This window comes from Fistularia commersonii, chromosome 12 (assembly GCF_037954325.1).
Source record: "Fistularia commersonii isolate RoL2024-O1a breed Wild chromosome 12, RoL_Fcom_v1.0, whole genome shotgun sequence".
Taxonomy (NCBI): domain Eukaryota; kingdom Metazoa; phylum Chordata; class Actinopteri; order Syngnathiformes; family Fistulariidae; genus Fistularia; species Fistularia commersonii.
Window position 1 is genome coordinate 1,202,511 of NC_141295.1, and position 24,016 is coordinate 1,226,526.

A 24,016-nucleotide genomic window follows, 5' to 3' on the forward strand; every position below is an offset into this window, starting at 1 on the left:
TGCTACCTTTACACCCGGTCTCCTAAACGCACAGTTTTCTCCACCTTCCTTCTCTTTACCATTCCAAACAGTTATCTAGCTTTTCCTGTCAAAGTCCCAATATTTAAAGTCCCAAGTCACATTCCTAGACTCTTCCCTTTCCTCTTCTCCCTCCCCTTCTTTGAGCCACAGCGGCCCAATTTCCAGCAGTGTCCTGTAGGTTAACAGCACTGATGACTGTCACTGCTAACCAGGTTCTCGACCAACTTGATTCAATTTGCATATTTAGTTTGGCCCAAGTATTACATCGGATGCCCATATCATAAACTTCTGCATTTTTCTGGGCTTGGGCCCTGCTCAAAAAGAACGTTGGCTTGTGCGCCCTCGAGGCTGCAGTAATGACTGAATGAAGATGAAAAAATGCTTTTTGTCATTTTATTGTTCATAAAAATACATTTTAAGAAATATTGTGCTTTCTTAGCCTTCTTAAATATTACATATGGCTCCTTTGACATGACTCAACTAATGGGGACCCACAAGCTATGGGAGTTGAGACCCCGACCCATAAGAGGACTTTAAGACCTAGAAAAAGCATATGACAGGGTGCCAAGAGAGGAGCTCTGGTATTGTATGAGGAAGTCTGGAGTGGCAGAGAAGTATGTTAGACTGGTGCAGGACATGTATGGTAGCTGTGAGACACTGGTACGGTGTGCTGTAGGGGTAACAAAGAAGTTCAAGGTGGAGGTGGGACTCCATCAGGGATCAGCTCTGAGCCCCTTCTTGTTCGCAATGGTGATGGACAGGCTGACAGATGATGTTAGACAGGAATCCCCATGGACCATGATGTTTGCAGATGACATTGTGATCTGTAGATTTTCCTCTACTTGCTGTCTGCTCTCACTAGAGCGGTGGAGGTATGTGCTGGAAAGGAGAGGAATGGAAGTTAGTCGCAGCAAGACAGAATATATGTGTGTGAATGGGAGGAACTCGGGTGAAACGGTGAGGCTACAGGGAGTGGATATCAAGAAGCTGGAGGATTTCAGGTACTTAGGGTCAACAGTCCAGAGCAACGGAGAGTGCGGAAAAGAGGTGAAGAGACGGGTCCAAGCAGGTTGGAATGGGTGGAGAAAAGTGTCAGGGGTACTATGTGATAGAAGACTATCAGCCAGAATAAAAGGAAAGGTGTACAAGACAGTGGTGAGACCAGCGATGATGTATGGACTAGAAACTGTTACAATGACCAAAAGACAGCAGGCAGAACTAGAGGTTGCAGAGATGAAGATGTTGAGGTTCTCTTTGGGAGTGACCAGGATGGATAGGACCAGGAATGAGTCTATCAGAGGGACGGCACATGTTAGATGTTTTGGAGAGAAGGTCAAAGAAGCCAGACTGAGATGGTTTGGTCATGCAGGGATAGTGAATATATTGGTAGACGGATGCTGGAATTGGAGCTGCCAGGCAAGAGGTCTCGAGGAAGACCAAAGAGAAGATTTATGGACGTAGTGAGAGAGGATATGAAGGTAGTTGGTGTGAGAGAGGAGGATACAGAGAATAGGGTTAGATGGAGAAAGTTGACTCGCTGTGGCGACCCCTGACGGGAAAAGCCGACAGAAGAAGAAGACCCATAAGAGGACTTTATAAATCAGACGGTAGACACCGCGGTTGGGGAGCCCTTCAGATCTCGCGTTTGTTTTGAATTGACACCACGCCCACTTCGCGTAAGCGCCAATCCTGCTGTTTTGATTGGCCCGCCCCGTGGTTACAGTCTGCATAATTGTTTTTTAATCCGTTGCACCCGTACCCCTCTTTCACTCGCCCTCCTTGTTCGGGTCCCTCCTTTATGAATGACCCTGGCTGCCGCTTCTCGTTTTTAACGTGGAGGGAAGGAAAGAAGCAAGGACTTAGAGAGGGGCACTTACCCGAGCGTCTCCTTTGTTAATCCCGTGAAATTTACGCCGCGTCGTGTTATTTGTACGTTTTATCTTGAAGCCGGACCGGGACGCTGCCCGTTTCTTCTGGACTCTTGAAGAACAGCGTCGTCGATTTAGAGGTACGTATTATTTCTTTCATTATTGAGTTTTTCACACGAGGGAAAAATCGAAATGACCCCGTTCTCCTATTTTTTTTAGATCACGACCATATTTTTTTTTTCGACGAGGTATATATTATTAGGCGTCGTGTTAATTCGCCATTGTAGTCTCTACAGACGCCCTCTTTTGTCTCTTGGACGCCAGTTTGTGGATGGATGGGATGGTGGACGTACAGCGTTAGCTTGTCACGGCGAGGCTGAGCGGTATTTTCGACCTATTTTTCTATCTAAATCCCTCGTATTTGATTCTATGGTGGTAGCCGAGTCAGCTGGCACGTAATCGTTGTGAATTTATTGACTGTGTGTGCCTTACATCTCTCCCAGCTGCCTCGGCTTCCTCCGCTATTGCTTTGAGGGCCTTCTGCTAAACGAAGGGGAATCCAGCGTGTTTGTCTCTAGGGTCAAGTGATGCAGTAAAAGCTCCGCTCTACGAGCGATGGAAAAAAGAAACAGACCCCGAAAAGCAATGGGTCCACAAGTGGAAATTGGCAGCCCGTGTGGATAATTTGGATCTTTGACAGAGGGTCAAATATCAGGAAGGACTGCGGTACTACGTTGAAAATACTAGGTCCTTGCGGGATGCATAAAAACAATAGCGTCACGTGAATTTGGTGACGTTTTGGATTTCCTTTCCTGATGGCTGTATTAGAAATACTGTTCATGGTCACCCGAGCTTAATTTCCTTTTTTAAAAAAAAAAAAAAAATCTGCTTGGACTGTGACAAATACGTACAGGTACATCTTAAAAATGAATCTCTTGAAAAAGTTTAATATTTTGTCAATCATTTTAGAAAGAGAAAGCCATATAGATTCATTACATAGATTTATTGTTTTGAATTGTTGATGTATGGCTTATGGATAATGAAACACAGAATTCAGTGCATCAGAAAATTTGAATATTTTGAAAAAGTTCAAATTTTGGAAGTCATGATGTCTTACCCTAATAAGCCAATTACCTCAAAACTCCTGAAACGTGTTCTTGAGTCTTTAAGTGGTCCCTCAGTCTAGGTCAGTAGGATACAGAGTCATGGGGAAAACTGCAGGTATGTCAGAAAACCATTGTTGACATTCTCCACAGTGCTGTATCCAGGAATATTCATCAAAAGTTGAGAAGAAGGAAAAGGTGTGGTATGAAAAAGGTGCACTAGCAAAAGACATAACTGGATGGAGAAGATTGTCTTACAAAATTAATTCCAAGAATTGGGGGGAGATTCACAAGGAGTGGACTGAGGCTGTAGTCACCGCATCAAGAGCCACTATGCACAGACGAGTCCTTGACATGGGCTTCAATGTTGCATTCACAGTGTTAAGCCCCTCCTGAACCAGAGACCACTTCAGAAGTGTCTTACCTGGGCTTTGGAGAAAAGGAACTGGACTTTTGCTCTGTGGTCCAAAGTCCTCTTTTCATATGGTAGTTAATTGTGCATCTCATTTGGTCCTAGAGTGTGGAGGAAGAGTGGCAGGGCACAGAATCCACATTGCTTGGAGCCCTGCGGGAAGTTTCCATAGTCTGATTTTGGGTTGCCATGTTGGTCCACTCTGATTTTTTTTTAAGCCAACGGTCAACGCAGCCATCTACCAGGAATTTTTAGAACATTCCATGGTTCCTTCTGCTGACTTCATGGGGATGCATTTTTCATTTCCCACCAGGACTTGGCACCTGCCTACACTGTCAAAGGTACCAAAGCTGGTTCAATGGTCATGGTGTTACTGTAATTGACAGGGTAGCAAACTAGCCTGAACTGAACCCCAAAGACAATCTTTGGGGTATTAAGATGAGAAACACCAGACCCAAAAATGCAGATAACCTTATGGGTGTTATCAAAGCAACCTGGGCTTCCATTACACCTGAGCAGTGCCACAGGCTGATCCCTGCCATGCCGTGTCGCACTGAGGCTGCAATTCATGCAAAAGCAGGTCCAGCCAAGTATTATGGCAAAAACATACTCTTCAGAAGCCTGACATTTCGGTTTTAAATATCCTGATTTTATTGATCTTTTTTTTATTTTGTAATTTTCTGATACACTGAATTTTGTTTTTCATTATGGTCACTCAAGAAATAAAGACTTGAAATATTTCACTCTGTAATTAATGTATGTAATATATGGCTTCCACTCTCTGATATGTGACTTTTTTTTTTGATGCACTTATGCATTTTACTGTTAGCTTTAACTCTGTTCTGCTGCTTCCACTGCTTCCTCCTTCGACACTCCTGTGTATTGCTTAATCTATTTCCCTGTTTGCAACTCTCAATAGGAGTGATCTAATTTTGGAGAACAATGTGGCAGAAGAAGGGAAGAGCCCAAAGGCATACATTTGACTGTATCATCTATCGATGTCAATGGCTAAGGGATGCTGCTTTTGATTCTTTTGGGTTTGGGTCAGTCTTCACTACATAATCAGCATGCGCTTGACTGAAATGGGTGTGAGGAGTAGAATGTGGGTGGGGGAGCACTCACTCTCTCTGCTTTAAAAAAGTAATTGATATGCAGGCATGTCACCACCTCAGAAAATGATCCTGTTGCTGGTATGACTTGTTGTTTAGTTAATCTGGGTGTGAAATCCTGAATGACCCATACAGGTGGTGTCTGACTGTCTTGCTCTTTCTTTGACTTACCAAATTTGGATTGAGAATGCTAAAGTAACGACAGGCCCAACCTATATGTTGTGGGTTTGTCGATCGATGATTTAGATCAATTATTGATTATGTAAAATCACCGATCACTACCTTATTTATTAGGGCATTTGCCTTTTTTTTTCTTGGGTGCTTATTGTTCATTTTCACAGTTAACAGTTGATATAGTGGAATATTATAGTATTGTCAGAATTCGGCAATTTTTGATTGATCATTCAGCATACGATGTCTGAGGACTGCTATGCCTCTCTGTCCAACAATTCCTTTTACCGAACCATGCCCTTTCTAAAAGCTACAGCCTCAAGCCTTAAACATGTTTAGCGTGATCACTTCATTCTGTTACCCTTTCCTTTTAGTTAACCACTGGGCCAGCTTGAAATAGTGGTCAAGTCTTTTTATCCTATATTTCTTGGTAAGCTCAGTGATTGGATAAGCTGTTTTTGAAAACCTACAATAGTGACTGAAACACTTCCATAGTTTAAATGACTTATGCCAATTCATAAAATGGCTTCTAGTAAGTTATGCAACATAAGAACATTGTAGTTTGTTTGTTTTTTTTGTTAGTTTGGGAAGAGGAAAAAAGTCTAAAAGAGACTTTTTACCCTTTCGTTCGTTCCCTTAAAATTTAGTTTCATCCTCTTTGTAGTACTTCCTTAGGCCATCATATCATCTTTCTCATTTGCACAAAAACACTGGATCTTTATGTTATCCCTTCAATAGTTGATTTCAGACTTTGCCAACTGTAAATAGAATCCACCTTCAGCCCATTCTATACTCTCAATGCAATGCCATAGCGGCTGATCTTGCAATTTCACAAAATGGTAACTGGTCAGGGTACTATTCAACCTTGCCCTTCTTTGTCTCCAGAGATTTTTTTTTCCCATTTGAGATAAAGTAGGCTTTATTTTTAGTGAGGAGCCCACTGCAAACACCAAATGGCCTCAGTTGCTTCAGGAAGAACATTACGCTCTGTCCTTTCCTGTAGAGGGCATCTGGGTATGAGTCCAGTCTAAGTTTATTATTTATGTAGACCCCAAGTTACTTGTACAAGTCCACAATCTCCACCTCCACACCTTGAATGGTGGCTGGGACAGGTCTCCTCTGGTTCCTCCTGTAGTCCACCACCACCTCCTTGGTCTTGGTGATGAACTGAAGATGCATCATTGCATGGGTTTTAGCTACACCCCATGCAATGGAGCATAGCAGGAGCTCTGCAGCCAGGCAAAGTGAAAGATGTATTACATTTAACCTTAATTCACCCTGCCGAGTAAGTGGCATAGTAGCTGATCGTGCGTTCGGGCTCCAGGGCATCATATTGACTATCTGCCTGCTTGTTTATGGTAATTTTGCTGACTTATAAGTTGAGTAACTGCTGGTTGGATGTATCACTTCATGGTTTTTGAGTGAGTTGTGTAGAGAAAGAAATATGTAGAGTGACAAAACCACTATCACAGGGAAGAGTCTATAAAGAGAAACAGATGACAACGCTATTGCTGAATGCCTCATTGAAATGTTGTATGCAGCATTGCCTTTTTTTTTCCTGTAACTACCCAACTTTATTCTTCAACCACTGAAACTGGACTGCTTTTATGAGATGATATTTTGCATTACCTTTAAATTATAGTGTTTAAATAGTGAACTGTGTAGGACGTGAGACTCTGGGAAGGAGAGGTGAAGCTAAGTGGGCAAGGGATATCAGTGGAGAGACCTGGGTCTGTGGTACCTTGGATTCTTACATTTTTAGGAAATCATGATGCAGATAAATAGTTTTATGAAATATATAAAATATATATATATACATGATATGAAATATAAAAGTTTATTTGACAATCCTGTGTGTGTGTGTGTGTGTGTGTGTGTGTGTGTGTGTGTGTGTGTGTGTGTGTGTGTGTGTGTGTGTGTGTGTGTGTGTGTGTGTGTGTGTGTGTGTGTGTGTGTGTGTGTGTGTGTGTGTGTGTGTGGGACTACAAAAATGGTGGAAGCCTACAAACTACAAAATGGTGGTCTGAATAAAAACTACCAAAATGGCAGCAGTTGTAGTCCAAAGGCTACCACCTGGTGCTACCACATGGCTGGGGCCAGAGGGCACAAAGGAATGAATAAAACGCCAGTAGATAATGTCCTGTGTAAAGATTACGTGGAGGTGCGTTTGTGTAGAGAGAGTTAGACAAATACCATGTTAACAAGGTAACAATAGCAATGACATGGGAATATAGTGATTACCTAAGGCACGACAGGAAAACACCAGTTACAGCCCCATCACAAAACTGAACAATAACTCAAAAACTAGCCACTTGTAATGAGCTGATCAGGGATGTGATGTTCTGGTATGGAAGGGCCGCTTCCGACGACGATCACGTCAGATCCGCAATGGATTTGGGGTCGTCAACAGGAGTGAGGTGTTCTCTGGACACACCTCTGGGACAGCAGACAGCTGGCGATCTGGGGATGGGGTTTAGCTCTCAGATCTGCGGGTGCAGCCTGTAGGTCCGATAGTCGGTTCGGGACATGGAGCTTGGGACCACAGTCCGGACTGGTGGGAAAAATTGTCTTTGCTTCTATATACAGTCACCTCTTATGCACCTGAGAGTAGCTGCTAGGGTGTAACTGTTAGAGTTATAACAAGTTTATGACTTCACAGCATGGGTCTCATGGTCCGATGGGTGAGCGTGCAGAGACGATTTGCCTCCCCCTCTCATCACTCACCTGTAGAGTGTGTACCTGAGTAATCAGGAAGGTGAGAATTTGTTTGACACATGGGGGTCAATCCTTGGAACAAAGGATTCAACCCTTTTGGTAAATACATGGCGGTTGAATACAGAAGCAGGTTCAGTTAATGGAAATACTCTTTCCCATAGCTTCATTGTATGGCTCATCAACTTTATCCCTCTAAAATTGCTGCAATTCTGCACACCCCCCTTATTCTTAATAATAGGCACCATCACACTTCTTCTCCATTCTTCAGGCATCCTCTCACTTTTTAAGATCCTAAATCCCTACTCTCAGTCCCAGACTCTTGCCTTTCCTCTTCTCTCTTCTTCTGAACACGCCTTCCTCCTCTCCTTCTTTGATCTAGAGTAGCCCAGTTTATCTGTGTGTGTTTGTGTGTGTGTGTATGTGTATATATATATGTGTGTGTGTGTATATATATATATATATACTGCTCAAAAAAAATAAAGGGAACACTTGAACAACACAATGTAACTCCAAGTCAATCACAGTTCTGTGAAATCATAGTGTCCACTCAGGAAGCAACACAGATTCATTTTGACTTGTTTTAAGGACATTACATCAAAGTTGGATCAGCCTGGAGTTTGTTTTTACACTTTAATTTTGAGTGTGATTCCTAATCCAGACCTCCATGGGTTGATACAATTGATTTCCATGGATCATTTTTGTGTGATTTTGTTGTCAGCACATTCAACTGTGTAAAGAGCAAAGTATTTCATAAGAATATTTCATTCATTTAGATCTAGGATGTGTTTTTTAAGTGTTCCCTTTATTTTTTTGAGCAGTGTATATATAGTACTCCTGATACTTTTCTTCACCCATTCCAACCTGCTTGGAGCCAGTTATTCACCTCTTTTCCACACTCCATGGTACTCGACTGTCGTCCTAAGGAATAGAATACATTTGACAGATGCTTTTATCCGAAGCGACTTACAGTGGAGATTCCAGGGATCGAACCCAGGACCTCATACATTGCAAAGCATGAAAAGCAAGCGGTCACTGGGCAAAAATTCTCCACCATCTTAAGCTTCACACCCTGTCGCCTCACTGGGGTTCCTCCCATTCACACAAATGTATTCTGTCTTGCTGCAACTAAGCTTCATTCATGAGCTGAAGGGGCAGAGCAGGGAGGGAGTTGAGCATCCTGACAGCCTAGTGGATGAAATAAGATTATAAGGTGTATGTATACCACAGACTGTGTATTTTGTTGCATTAAAAGGTTCTCCGAAATGATGATGTCCAGGTGGAACTGAGACTAGTCACAAAACAGATTATATAGTGTACAATTTGCCCACTTCCTGTTTTTCAGACAAAATTCCTTAGTAGCCCCTTACCATCAATTGTTGACACATTAACTTTATGAGAAGCCCAGTATATATTTAAAATGTTTGTTCTTTTTCAGGAACATAAAAAATTGGTAGGAGCTAAGCTAAAGAGGGAATGAAAGCTGATGGGGTTACCATGGACACCACAGATGTCACAGAGCCCACTGAAGGTGTCGGAGCTGCAGACCCTTCTGTATTTCAGAACATAATGGAGCAACCTGCAACATTACCAGAGCAAGCAGCAAATAATAAAGCAGCTCATGCTCCAACAAAAGCAAATGAGAACCCGGAAACAACACAGTCAAAGGTAAAAACACAATTTGTTGCGTCAAAAATGCGGGCCACTTGTAAAGCTGCAGGGAATTCTGGATCAAAGTCCCAAGCAGGTACCTCCTCACAACACGCTATGAATAGCATCCAGTCATCAAATAATTCAACAAAGACAACCCTAGCCAAGAAAACAACAGTGGCAGCACCTTCAGCAAATGCTTCAACAGCAGGAACAATACCTAAAAGTTCATTGGACATTGCAGCTGTTTCTCTCACAGTCAGATATTCCACTAAAAGGCCTATTGGACCAGCTAAAACATCTGGTGCTGCAACCTCAGCAACAAATGGTACTAAACCTTCAACAATGGATGGGAATCCTACTGGGAGACAAGCAACCAAGACCAGTAAACCCAAAAGTATTGGTAAGTGTAAAGAAGTTATAATTGAATAGGAAAACCTGTCTCACCCCCTTGTGGTATCACATCACCATCCTGCAGCATTTGTACTTATGTTTCACCCTACTTTGCAGTCTCCAATAAAATTAATTTTATTCCTTTACTTTGTTTTTGTAGCCTCCAGGCCGCCAACATCTGCTGCCCTAAAAAATAGTACTTTGATAACAACGAAAGTGCAGACTGATGCTATTCCAAAGACTACCAGGTATGTTTGCATATTTATCACAAAAAACATTAGTAGTTAAAGTCCTAAGTTTACTGTTGTGCTGCTGACTGAGTGACTTAGTCAAAATCCTGATGCTTGGACCATAGTGAGTTAGATTTCACTTTTGGAGTGGGAGTCAGGTTTGCAGAAAATAAGAGCCCTAACAGAGCAAATGATACAGAAGACCTGTGCCTAATACAAGCGTGCTTTGGTTGAGATCAACCCTTCGGAGAGAGTGACACACAGCTTTTGATTTGATTTCTCAATCCCTCTCCTTCTGACCTAGTGATTTGTATTGAGTAATTGGCTCTAAATACTGGTATCAAATTCAGCCATTGTAAAAAGTTTTGCTTGAAGGAGCCATTTGTTAAATTTTTTTGGGAGTGAAAAATTTCTAGTTTCAAGTTGCCTTAAAAGCAAATCACACAAAATGCAATAGAAGTTATGACAAGTAATATGTATTAAAGCAAAGTAAATAGTTGCAAAAATTAAATCATCTATCTCGTAAGAATGGGTTAACTTTGCAGTGCAACTCTCACTTTTACTCATCTGTGTTTTAGCCTTACTTCAGTATCTCGCTTCCCAGTTTTATGTTTTTATTGTAGATAAAACTGTCTCCAATCATTTGGCAGAAAGCTGATTATTGTTGTAGAACAAAGAGTCATGATTTATATCATCATTTTATTTAAAAAATGGAAAATCTGCTTTGCTGTAACTCTTCAACTTCCTCTCCTAATCGTCAAGAAGATAGCTGAAAATGTCAGGCTCAGGAATTCGTACACTTTTGAGTCCAAACAAGGTGTAATGTAGATCTCAGTCCATATGTTGTCACCAAAAGGGCCCTTAAACTGGTGAGGTCATGAGGAGGGAAGAAACAAACCTGTAATGTGCATTTATTTAAATAATTACATTTCCCTGAAAATTACAAAATTACATTTCAGGGAAATGTAATTATTTCTGTCTGTTATCAGACAAAAAGTAGTTTTTAGAATTAAATCTACAATATTCTGCTCATGATTCCAGCTATATTTTAAGTTAAGAAAAGGGGCGTTATGGATAAATGTAGATCTGACATTGCTGCAAGAAATCCATTCATTAAGATAAGATACATTTTATTGATCCCCATTGGGGAAATTCCTTTGTCACAGCAGCGTAACTGTTATAATGTAAAAAAAAGGAAAATAAATATGAATATAAATAGAAAGACAGAATAGCAAGAACTCAACAAATTACATAGAGAGCAGATAAATAGACAGCAGATGACAACAACATCAGGGATAACAATGGGCAACATCAAGGAACAGTGAGGGTGAAAAATACGCAACTAGAACTAAACAGTGCTATAAATAGAGTGACAAAAGTAAATAGCAATGAATAAAATAAATAAATATAGGCAAGATGTATGCGGGCTGGGACAAACAAGAATAATAGAGACAGCAGAATTAGGACACTGACATGAATGGGGTAGGGTAGTGGGACTGTGGAATTGTGGAAGCGTGGAAGCAGCACAGGTACATTCAGGCCGGTCAGAGTTGTGTGCCATCCAGACTGCTGTTGTACAGTCTGATGGCCATGGGCACAAAGGAGCGTCTGAAGCGTTCAGTTCTGCACTAAGGTGGGAGGAACCGTTGGCTGAAGGAGCAGCACATCAGCCACAGCTCATTGTGCAGGGGGTGGGAAGGATTGTCAAGGATAGCTCCCAATTTGTCCTTCATCCTCCCCACTGCCACCGATTGAAGATGGTCCAGGCTCAGTCCCACCACCAAGCGGGCTTTCCTCACTATCTTATTAAGCCTATTGAACTCACCAGTCCTGGCACCGCCCCACCAACAGACAATAGTGAAGAAGAGTGCACTGGCTATCATAGACTGGTAGAAGGTCTTGAGGAACCTGCTACAGAGGCCAAACAACCTCAGTCTCCTCAGGAAGAACATCCTGCTATAATCCTTCCTGAAGGATGCATCCATGTTGTGTGACCAGTCCAGTTTGTTGTTGATGTGAACCCCAAGGTACTTGTAGGAGTCCACTATCTCCACCTCTTCACCCTGGATGGTGATTGTCTGTCTCCTGTCTCCGCCGATTCTATCGGAAGCCCACAACTACCTCCTTGGTCTTGGAGATGTTGAGTTGGAGGTGGTTCTGGTTGCTCCACTCAACAAAACTTGCAATCAGACCTCTGCACTCCTTGTCATCATTGATGCCTCTAAAGATGGAAGAGTCATCGGAGAACTTATGGTGGTGGCAGGAACCGGTGTTGTAGAGGGTGAAGAGGAATGAAGACAGGACAGTACCTTGGGGCACTCCTGTGCTGCACACCACAGCCTAAGAAACAAATCCATCCACCCTAATATACTGTGGCCATCCTGTGAGGGAGTCCAGGATCCAGGAAGTGATGTCAGGGTGAAGTTGCATACCCAGCAGTTTGTCCTTGAGGAGGGTGGGTTGGGCGCTGTTGAAGGCACTGGAGAAGTCAAAGAAGGTGACTCACAGTGCTTCCTGCACCCTCAAGGTGGTATAGAGTCCTATGAGTGAAGAAGATGATTGCTTCCCTGGACCCTCTGCAGTTTGCTTACAGGCAGCACATAGGTGTGGAGGATGCAGATTGCTGGTCTTTCAGCCAGATACTGTACCTAAAAAGATCCACCCATGTGGTGTTGTCGGCAAACTTTACAGAATATGGTAGAGGAATGGACCGACTACACAGCCTTTTTGTACCACAACCTTGTTTATTGCCTGCATTGAGTATGATGCTGTGGAGAAGATGTGGCCTGACCTAACATGCTTGATTAGGAAGTCCCATAATCACTTAACAGGGGGAGGCGTTAATGCATACATCTTTAAGCTTAGTGACTTAAAGGGATTTACGGTGTTGAAATGAACAGCACTCTTTCGTATGACTACTTATTGTCCAGATGTTTGAGCACAGAGTGCAACGCTGTGGACTATACATCCTCTACCATCCTCACCAGTTTACCTTTTGCAGAAATAGGAGTACAGACTGCTTTTCAGGTGTGCTAGAATCAGTCTCACAAAGGTCTTCATAGCACTCGGTGTGAGTGTTACACAGCAGTTGTTGATAAGGCTGTTTGAGGGCCTGGGGTGTTTCGGCACAATTGCAATAGAGGTGAATTTGAAGAAGGCCCAGATACCTGGGCAAGTAATGGGTTAAAAATGTCCATGAATACTCCTATGAGCTTAGTGCTGCGGGTGATTACTACGTAGGAATGAGGAACAAAGAAAGGTGGTCTTACTGTGCCATGTGGTGGAGTTGGGGTTGCAGTGTCAGCACTACCAATATTTTTATCAATATGATCAAAACGTTTTCCCATTTTGTTGGAGGAAACATGCTGGTGGAATTTGGGGAGCACTGTCTCTGAGTGATAGATATAGCCTGTAACCGTAAATGCAGTCTCTGGTAGAAAAGTCTGCTGCGCACTGATGGATGTAAAAAGTATCATGATAGCAAGTTTGGCATATAGACTGCAGTTACAATGGTGCACGTGAACTTACCTTACGGGAAGAAAAAGATCTAGGCTTTTCGAATTTTTGCATTGTTTATAAGTGCATAGTCCATTGCTTCTGGTCTTCCCAGAGCCACTGCTCTTTGATGTGTGGCTAGCGGCTAGCTCAATAACATTAGCCTGGCTCTTAGCCCTCCATGCCTCCCTCACCTTTAAAAACCTGGGCTTGAAGGTAACTGCGAGCGCTCCTGCCCGGATCTGCAGAGTCTTTACCCTCCAGTGTTCTGGGGATCTCAGGAGCGAGACGAAGATTGGTGTTGGTAGAATAATATCCAAACGTCTCGGTCAGGTGTGTGATGTTAAAGTGAAACCTTTCTGTATGAAAAGACCCAAAAGTAGGAGGAAGATAATGCAAAACTGCAAAAATCAGGGAAATTTAAAAGGAAAGTTATTATCAAATTACACATGAGTCTTAGAGCAAGAAAAGGGTTCACTCTGTGGCAGTGAAACAACCCCAAATGTTTTTTTATTCTTAACTTTAGCTTTAGTTTGACATTTGACTTGTGCATCACTGCCACGGTCTACTGTTTAGTTTAATGTACCGTATTTTTTGGACTATACGTCGCTCCGGATTATAAGTTGCACCAGCCAAAAATGCATAATAAAGAACGAAAAATAACATTTACAAGTGGCACTTAAGTAAAAGTCGCATTCTTGGGGGGGGAATTTATTTAATAAAATCCAAGACCAAGAATAGACATTTCATCTTGAAAGGCAATTTAAAATGACAATAGAATTGAGAGCAACAGGCTGAACAAGTACAGCCTATATGACGCATAAACAACAAACTGAGAACGTGCCTGGTAGTCTATGTTAACGTAACATATTACAGTAAGAGTCATTCAAATAACGATAGCATATAGCACATGCTACAACCAAACAATCTGTGTCACTCTTAATCACTAAATCCAACGAAATCTTCTTCGATGTCACTTCTCAACAACTCCGCCAACTCTCAAGGTGGACAGTGCGCCGCTTCCTCAACTGCCGGTACATTACTTACGTCAGAGTCATTGTCACTTGCAGTTCCAATTATTCCAGCCTTTTTGGATCCCGACAGGATGGCGTTCTTGCTCTGATAGAGAGGCGATTGCGTTGCATGAAGCTGTAACACTAGGAAGGTCCTCCCGCAAAGTCATTTGTATTTATCTCCTTGGCAGACGCAACTGTACTGTTGACAAGCCTCTCCCAGCAGCACGTTGTTCAAGCACCCATGTGTGAACTCGTTCCTCTAGCCGTGACCAGCTAGCTTTCAGCCCGCGATTAGCTTTTTTAGTTTTCTTCATTTCAGTAAGAGTAACCTCCGCTTTTCGCCAGTCCCTTACAAGTTTCTCACTAACTTCAAACTTTCTCTCTGCTCCTCGATCGCCATCTTCGGCTGCATATTTCACTACTTCCACCTTGTAACCTGCAGAATATGATATTCTTTTCGGTGCCATTTTTGTTCAGCCCTTCTTAGTTGTTTTTATCAGTTAGCACGAATGTTTAAATGATCAATTATCATAGGTACAGAAGTCGCTGGTAGCGTCTTTTTTCACAACACACTTCTGCCATGACCCGCCCCCGCTGAATTTTGATTGGTTGCCATGTGTGTGTTATATTAAAGACACACGCAGACACAGACACACGAAAGAGCAAGAGAGCTCAATTATTTCACACATAAGTCGCTCAAGAGTATAAGTCGCACCCCCGGCAAAACTATGAAAAAAAAACCTGCAACTTATTGTCCGAAAAATATGGTAGCTCATACTTACCCTAGTTAATCAGTGCTCAGTATATGAAAATAAAGAGAAGTAAAAGCGGCTTGTCAGAGCAACTGAATAGATGAGTGAAGTAGTGTCATGAACTTCTGGAGACTAAATAAAAAGAGCTTAGAACACAATTCATAGTAAGTTGATCAGCATTCTGAACTTCAGCCTGCTGTATCCTCTTGGCGATTTTTGGTCATTAACCTTTCCTGAATTATTTGTCTGTCCTCTGATATTAATCCTTTTTGTCACATTTTGTCATGCTTTTTTTTTGTACTGTTTTCACGTGTTCTACCAGCTTTCTTTCTATCTCATCTTGGCTCTAGAGGTTCTCAGATATCCAATTCTAGTCAAAATCTTCTCATTGTAGCAGCTGTACTTGATTTTCAGTTCCGAAGAACGGAAGAAGCCTCAAGGGAAATATGAGCGTTTCATCTCATCTGAGAGATGCAAGGGAAGAAAATCAAGTCCAGTTGGCACAATAAGAAGATTTTGACAAGAATTCTCTTATCTTGGGTTTTCATAACGGTTTTGATTAAAGAATTTAACCATGAATTAAGACAGTCGTGCAACTCTGTTTAATTTGATTTTTCCATTAGAACTTTGGAGTTTTTTTATGTTTTAGTATTTACCAGTGATTTGATGAATACCAACACACTTGCAAATGTTTTTAAATGTTTGCATTTTGGTACTTGTGCATATCAGTTCTTCTCTGCCCCCAGACCTGCTACAGGTCCCTCAAGATCTAGACAGGCAAACTCCACCTCAAGACCCACCACAGTTGCGGCTCGGCTATCCACCACTGTAACTACCAAAACTGGTGCTTCCAGAGTAACTGCGGCCACTTCTACCTCCAGGGCCATTGCAGGACAGCCGATCAGAACTGCATCGGCTACTACTGCTCTTCATAAAGGTCGGAATATGCTTTACTCCGGGGAGCATGTGATTATGTAATATATTTACTCCTCTGATGGCATTGGTTCTATTGCTTTTGGGTTTGTCATGCGTTGAGTGATGAAAACTTGGAATAAAAAATTAAGGTAATATTTTTTAAATTAAATGGAATTCATCCTTACTATTATAAAATGATAAATTCACATTCATTGTCAGGAAAATAAAGTCTGGAATCTGTTTTGTCAAATGTCTATTTCTTTCCTCCAGATGTCAGTCGACCTCATTCTGCTGCAACAGCCAAAAGACCTCAAACAACTGTCATGCCAACTACCCCCAAAAAACCCGAACCCTCTAAGCATGTGGCTATTGGAAAAACTAGCTCCGAACCCAAAATGTCTTCGACAAAAGCAGCAGATCCCAAGGTTACACGTTCAAAGACTGAGTCTCCTGCAAAACCGTGTCCCACAAAGAAACCTAGAGCAGTCGCTACGTGTTTCCCTACCCTTAACAAATTACATCCCGTTAGCCGAGCCCCACCAGCAAATAGCAGCACACCCAAAACCAAACTTGAAACGAAACCCACTCGGGCTGTGTTGCCATTCACCTCTTTTAAGGGGACAAAGGATTCAAAAACTTCCACATCAGAAGCAGAGCTGCAAGCCACTGGTACACCACAAACAGCAGCAACGCTCCAGACGAACGGTGGAACGCAGGAAGTGACAACGCTGCATGCCACTGGTGGAATGCAGGCTGCAGTCCTCCTGGGGGGAACAGAAAGTATAGATGATCTTGAAGATTGTAGTCTCAAAGGAGCCATGGACATGGAAGGAGCCTCAGTAGTTTCACCTGATTTTGAGAAGGTTCCTGACATATCAGTGAATAACTTAGGTGCAACGCAAGAAGCATCAACGCAAGCAGAGGCAATACTGCCGGCTGATGGTATAACACAAGCAGTGGCATCGCTGCAGGTCGCTGGTGCAACGCAAACCGCAGGCCTCCTGGAGGGCACAGAAAATACAGATGACCTTGTAGGTGGTAGTCTCAAAGGACTTATGGACATGGAAGGAGCCTCAGAAAGTTCACCTGATTTTGAGAAGGTTCTGGACATACCATTGAATGACTTTGAGGAGGAAGATACAGTGCAAGGAGTAGTGAAGGTGCAGGCCTCTGCTGCAAACCAAGGGGTGGCAACACTGCAGGCCACTGGTGGGAAGCAAGCAGCGGCAAAGCTGCAGGCTGCTGATTCAACACAAGCCGTAGCCCCCCTTGAGGGCATAGAGGGTACAGGTGATTTGGGAGAGAGTAGTCTCAAGGGAGGCATGGAAGGAGCCTCAGCAGGTTTATCTGATTTTGAGAAGGTCCTTGACATACCAGTGAATGACTTTGAGGAGGAGGATGAAGACGAAGACGATGATGATGATGATGATGACAATAATCGAGTCTGTGATATGGATGTTTGCTCAGAGCGTACTGATGAACCACTGAGACCTAGGCATGACAATGATGAAGAGGATGAGGATGTTGAGATGGCCAGTGAAGGCGTGACAGAGAGCGGACTGGAAAGCTATGGGAATGCAGATGAAGATGACTTTGCTGAGGATGAAAGGCTGGACAACTTGAACAGGTTGGCCCAACCACCACCTCCTCCTCAGCTACCCTCGGCCCCTGCTGCTCAATGGGACCAACCAAATCCCTTTAGCAGTCCCTTGGCCAAGCCTTTTCAGCAACAAGCTAAGCAGGTGGCAGGTGCAGCTGCAGCAAATCCATTGGTAGGTCCCTGGCAAGCAGACAGTGAGACCACATTTGAGTCTGTAGCCCAGGCTTGGTTTGAACCAAGCTCCGTTTCCTTAGTCACTGAAAACCAAGAATTTTCCCCTCATTCATCAGACAAGGCGGAAATCTATATGTACGAGCTTCAATCCACTAAAGTTTCAATGCAGAATATACCCCAATCCCGCCTACCTGCTCTGTTGAAACCCTTGTGCAGTGAGAGCAGCACTCTAGAAGGTCTAGGTGACTGTTGTCGAGAAAGGAAGCCCCAATTTAAAGATGTACAAGTCTTGGTGCCTTCTGCCCAGAATGATGTAGACAACCAAGACCAGGGCATCCACATGAAAAGAACAGAGAAAGAGGAGAATGCCAAGACGGACACCATATCTGCTGATGAAATTGTTATAAGTGCCCAGATGTCTAATCCACCATCATCATCAGTAACTGAAGATGAAGTGAGTGACACAGAGGGAGAAGCACAGTTGGATGATTCCTTAGAGGGTCCACCACTAACCCAAATAACCGTTGTGGGCAAGTCTCCAACTCATCATTGCTTGTCGACTTTAGAAGAAGGTGAAGAAGTTGAAACTGGTATTAATGATGAAACAACCCCACCCTCCGTTACTTCATTGGCATCTTATGTCTTTGATTCTGTGACCACAGCTTCAAACTCCAATGCTCACTCCACAGAGGAGATTTGTATTAATATCCCTGGTGTCTTTTCTCTGGAAGCACCTCCTGAAGAGGCCAAGGACCTTGGTCTTATCCAACCACAGCACAGCCAGTCAGGTCATGTAGAGCAGGAATATATTGCATGTGGGAAGCAGGAAACCAAGCCTTCTGAGCATGTTGAGGAGGAAGCACCAGGGTCAGACAAAACCCCAGATCCTTCTCCAATGCAGCATTCTGCTATCTGTGAAAAAACTGAAAACTCTTTTGCAGGTAATGTATAGTTCATCTCCCTCAGCTTCCTAGTAATACCCCCACTTTGCTTTAGCACTATTTTAGCCTCCTTGAAATTATATATCACTGTTGTGATTCTTGTAATCAGTGTTGGTCCCAAAGTCTCTGGGGGTGGATATGATTTAAAGGGAAACTAATACAGAGAGCAAAAAGGGAAGAATAAAAGGAAAACAGTGATGGCACTTCTCTAACATAATTGTGCATTATGAGTATTTGGCTTAAATTCCTGTATGTGCAATAGCTACTACTATTTGCGCTAAATCTCCGGGGAATGTGCCTCGGAACAGAATCACTTGGCTTCCTAAACTGGTACAGAGTTGAATTTTCTTCTGACAATGCAGCTTACAGAGGGAAGGGAAAAAACAAAGCTTCGCAAAATGTGTGGAATGAAATGTTCAACATTTTCACCTATATTTATCCAGGTACTTTATACTGAACAAACTCAATCCCTGGTCACTCATGTCTTGCACTTTAAATTGTACACGTGTTTTCTTTGTTTATTGATCTTTTGGAATAATGAACCCTAGAAACTGAAAAATAAAGATTAGATTTTTGTTACAATGTACTCTCTCATTTTATGATGTTTTTCAAAAAAATGGTATTAAGGAGGTGACGTGTTTGATCTATATTGGGTAGAATCATATTCAAGGTTTGCAACTTTTAGGTATATTCAGCTCTCCATTTCATCTTCACTTCCACCCAGTCGTTAGACAGATTCAGCAAAACTCTTGCAATGAATGTCAAAGCTATTTGTATGTAGATTTTGGTCTTTCGCCATCTAAAACACTAGTAGTTGAACTCTCACCCAACGCTTCCAAAAAACAAAGGCTGAGTTTGTAAAAAAGAAACATCCTGAAAAAAACTATGGCAAAAGAGTTGATCTACTCCACCAGACCTCCCCTCTATGGATTCAACACCAGCATTTGACGCAACAAAGATTGCCTCCAGAAAGACCTGTTCCTGGATGATTTTTGGTGCAGTTTAAATTTTTCCTCCCAGATACTGTGGGTGTGGTGTCATCTTCACTGTTTGCGCTCCCTTTTTAGCATCCCTGCGCCACTTTCAACAGCACTGTTATTGTTTACTGTGCTTTTGCATGTCTTGTTACTTTTTAAGGCACAGCCTTTTTCCTTTTTAGTCTGAGGTCTAGGTTACATTCAAAACTTTTGCATGTATCATTTAATCATAATCCAAAGGTGACTGTTCAGCTGGCATTGAGCCTTGAGGTTGTTTGGCTGAAGGGGGATTGCATATACAGGAAGTTGGCTAAATCTTTTTCTGCGCAAATGTGCCATTTTTCATACAAACAAATTAAGTATGCACAGTTTCTCTCTGATCAAATTTCCAACCCTTGCTCGAGCCGCCACCCCCAGTCACCTCGCCTCAGAGGACTATTTTCTGCTTCTTTTTTTTTTCTCCCACAGTTTGCACATTACTTTGAGCTCAAAAAGAGTTGGCCATTGCTGTTCAGATTTTAAGCCATATAAAATTGGTCATTAGGCATAAAATCTGCAGATTGGCTTGTCAGTTTGGGGTTTTAGATAAATGCTAGTGTCTGTGCTAATCGCTGACTCACTTCTCACCCCTGAAACCCCTCCTTTCCTCCACATCCCTTGCTTGTACTCGCACTGCAGTCCTGTCCTTGTCCTACTGCCTCTGACCTATTACTGTAATCTTCCTCCCTACTTCCTCTCGTACACAGGCTTCACTGCACTCCTGCACCCTCATCGCTGCAATCACGCTGCATATGCAAAAACTGAGTGCGACATTCTCAAAACTCACAGTGATGCTTTCATACCTCCCCGACTGGCCTGTACCGACCTCCCCCACAGGGGTGTAGGGATACAGCCACTCAGCCCCCAGCCTGGCAGGCTTGAGCAGCACCATAGGCAGCTGATGAAGTTGCAGCAACATGGAGCACAGCAGAGCAAACCCCCTGAGGAGACAGAGCATGAGAAAAAGGAGAGGGAAGAGCGAAGGCGAAAGGCAGAAGAGACTGAGGAAGAGATAAAAAGCAATGAGGAGGAGCGGAGGCTCTGTGAACATGTAGAGGTGCCAAAAGAGGATGAAAAGCTCACAACAGAAGAGCTGAAGCAGAGGAGGGATGTGGAATTACAACTGCATCAGCAACAAGAAGAGCTGAAGCAAAGACAGCAAATCATGCAGTGGCAACAAGAGCTGCAACAGTCTAAAAAAGGTGAGACAGTGCTACTTTCACCCTCTTCTGGTCTCTGCACTATCTATGAATCCCTGGAGAACAGTGATGAAGAGGCTGAAGGTGAAGAAATAAAGCATCGCTATGACTCTGAGGAGCCCTTGCGAAAGACTTCAAATCAAGGGTATGACAGGAACTGTAAAATGGTAACCACCTTTGTAGACAAACATCACGATTCTCTGCCCCCTGATAGGAACTCCCTTTCTCACCCAGAATCCCCAAAGTCTTCTACTCCGTCTCAAAATGTCAAAAGCTTATCACCTTGTCTTCCGGAGTCTACTAACCAACCCACATCTTTAGAGCTTGAATGGGAAAAGAAAGTTGACATTGTACAGCAGCTGATAAATCAAACCTTGTTGCTGAATGATGATGGGTGCTCCTCCCTGATGCTGTTGCCAGGAGGTGTGGGAGGAACATTGAGCCCCTTGGAGAGCAGCCTTTGGCCTAACCTTTTGCATCCTCTCACTCCACCCTCTGCCACAGTCACCTCCGTGAGTAGTTTTTCCCCAGAAGCTACAGGGAGTTCCCCACAAGGAGAGTGGACTGTGGTTGAGCTGGAGACTCATCACTGAGAAACAAATGAGGTATTTCATTCAGATTTCATCCAGGGGCTAAACCTGTATTCATATTTGCAGAGGTAGAAATGAAGGCACATATTGTTTGGTAACAGGAAGTAAATATTTTGATTGGAAAACCAGTCATGGCCAGAAACTACCCTAGTATATTTTTCTGAAATTCACCTTTCTTGCTCATGGGAATAAATGTAGATTTATAGAAATAATACAGTGCTAAAAGTTGAACATTTTGATGTTTCAACAAAGGACAAGAAATACTCTTAATACCAACAGGTAGGCACAAACTGATATTGCTATATCTTAATTTAAAGACACATATGTCTTGTATTTAATAAAATTGCTGATTTCTCATGGTGTTTTAAATTTGATTTAGTGCAAAATGTTTGTGGCCTCTATTAGATTCTGGGTGAGTTCCTTCAGTCAGCTTCTGTACCTTCAGAACTGTTTTTAGTAAGGCGCTGTACATTTATAGGACTAGCATCAAAAACACTGAAACTGAGATTTAGACTGTTGCAGCCAAAGTGGAGCAATAGTGTAGTGACCCAATACTACTGTAGAGAACAGAGTTTCCGCTTTTCCTCTCTTCCAGGGTATTTGGAAGGAGGATAAGCTTCCTAGGCAACTCTGGTTATTTTTGTATACTATTGTTGACACTATGGCAAGCTTTGTCACCAATAATGTTACCACTGTCTGTGTTTCAATGCTTGTGACTTGTCGGGATGAGGTCAGTATGTACATCTGTGATCTGACATTGCACATTGTGACTTTGTCACAGATTAGTGCTGATGAAGGCATTTTCCATTTTTTGCCAAATGTGAATCAATTAAAGCACATTAGAAATATGAACTGAGAGAAACATGAGAATATAAGGAGTTGCACAATCACATTAGATATTTGACGCAATCAACACTCAATATTTTTTGTTAAATTAGTTTCAATGAGAAAAGTGTGCGAGCAAGCTTTTTCTTTCCCTTTCTCTAAAAGCTTTTGCCATCACTGCTTCTTTATACCCTGTGCTTCCCATTTGACCAGTTCATAACCATCTAGGTGTTTATGCTTTATTTTTGACAAAGCTGGACTTTTTCATTGTTTATATTACTTTAAATGACTGCTGGCTGTAACAAAGGGAAACCCCTTACTGTTTTAACTCGAGATTTAGAAATATAAATGCCCTCTACAAGTCATATATACCAGTTATGGATTGCTTTACTGATATAGAATAATGGATGTTTGGTTTAGATGCTTGGTATTATTCTTTCCTGTAATTTAAAATTATTTAGGGGCCTGTCAAGGTAATAGGTGGAGTGGTTACAAGGTCAAACTGAACACAATAGACCGAAAATGTAACGGTTTCATTAGTTTCTTAGATTTAGTTGTTAAATTTTTCCTTGTCTTTTTATTTATTATGGAGTAATGGAAGCCTGGATGTTCCCATTTAAATGCTTTATTTAAACAAAGTCTTTTAGAACCCCAATGAGTTGCATGTTTTCAAATGTAAAGTTTCCCCTATTGTTTTTTTTTAATGATGACAGAAATCTCTGTGTTACTTCCAAATCAAAATTTCATGTTAATAAAATGAATTTAATACCTCTGGAGTTAATCAAAGTTCTTAAATAGAATACATTAACATGTATTGATCAGTGATCAGCCACGTACATCTTATCATCTTATCTAATGGATACCCTCTAAAACTCTTACCTCACTCCTGCTTGAGTACTAAAATGTCTATGATCTCACTTCATCCAGAACTTAACACATACATACATACATATTTAGGAACTCACTATATGTTTGAGCACAATATCTCAGTCTGGTTTCTGCCAGGCTGTGAGAAGCTTATGCAGCTGATCTGTTTCACAAAGGATGGGTAGTTCCTCATTTCCCTGTAATAACAGTACCATTTAGTTTGCCCGAGGATTGTCACAAATGATCCTAAAATAAGCAAATAGGACAGACTATGTCTCACAAGTTCAACCGGTTGTCAAATGATAACACTTCATCTGTTTGATTTGCCAACTGCCCACTATTGGCCACATCTAGTAGACAATTACTCTACACCTTGTGAAAAAACTCACACTGCCTTATTTCATAAAGGCTTATGGCAATCGATTTGCAACAGGGATGTGTTTCTTACAAATCTTTTGTGAGAATGTGTCATAATCATGTCAAAGGAAAATCTGTTGAGAGTGTGATTTCTCTATATAATGCCTTGACAAAGTCACTGAGAGCTTAAGAATAAAGTGACCATGAACATGTGGGGACTTAATGACTCATCTTGAGCTCCTGTCCACATTTTTCAAGCAACTCCTCGCACGAAAAGTAACTACTCTCTTAACAGCAAAGAATGGATTCATCAGTCGTTGATGTCTTAAGTCTGGATCGCTGGCATCCACTGACCAATGGACCACATCCTCACGACATCTTGGTTGCCTCCATCAGTCTTTGAGTGTGGCTTAGAGATATCCTCATAAATTAAAAGGTTTTGAGTGAACTAAATGTAAACAGAATTGTAGTGGTGATGCATAGCTTATCGAGGCTTTAATTTCTGACAGGATTTGAAAGAAGGGAGGAAGAAACTACATGAGGATAACATAACCTAGACTGAGCTATTCTATGGTCGTATTTGGCTCCCCCGCCTCATTT

General features: G+C 42.2%; 1 protein-coding gene across 1 annotated transcript; it reads left to right on the forward strand.

The window, feature by feature from the left end:
• Positions 1 to 1,781: 1,781 nt before the first annotated feature.
• On the forward strand, positions 1,782 to 22,957 carry LOC147228065 (uncharacterized). The gene is made up of 6 exons (XM_086156569.1): positions 1,782 to 2,029; positions 8,835 to 9,449; positions 9,600 to 9,687; positions 15,679 to 15,869; positions 16,118 to 18,562; positions 20,286 to 22,957. The coding sequence occupies exons 2-6, from the start codon at positions 8,873 to 8,875 to the stop codon at positions 21,368 to 21,370; spliced, it is 4,386 nt and encodes a 1,461-aa protein (XP_086012695.1). The 5' UTR covers positions 1,782 to 2,029; positions 8,835 to 8,872; the 3' UTR covers positions 21,371 to 22,957.
• The last annotated feature ends 1,059 nt before the right edge of the window (positions 22,958 to 24,016 follow it).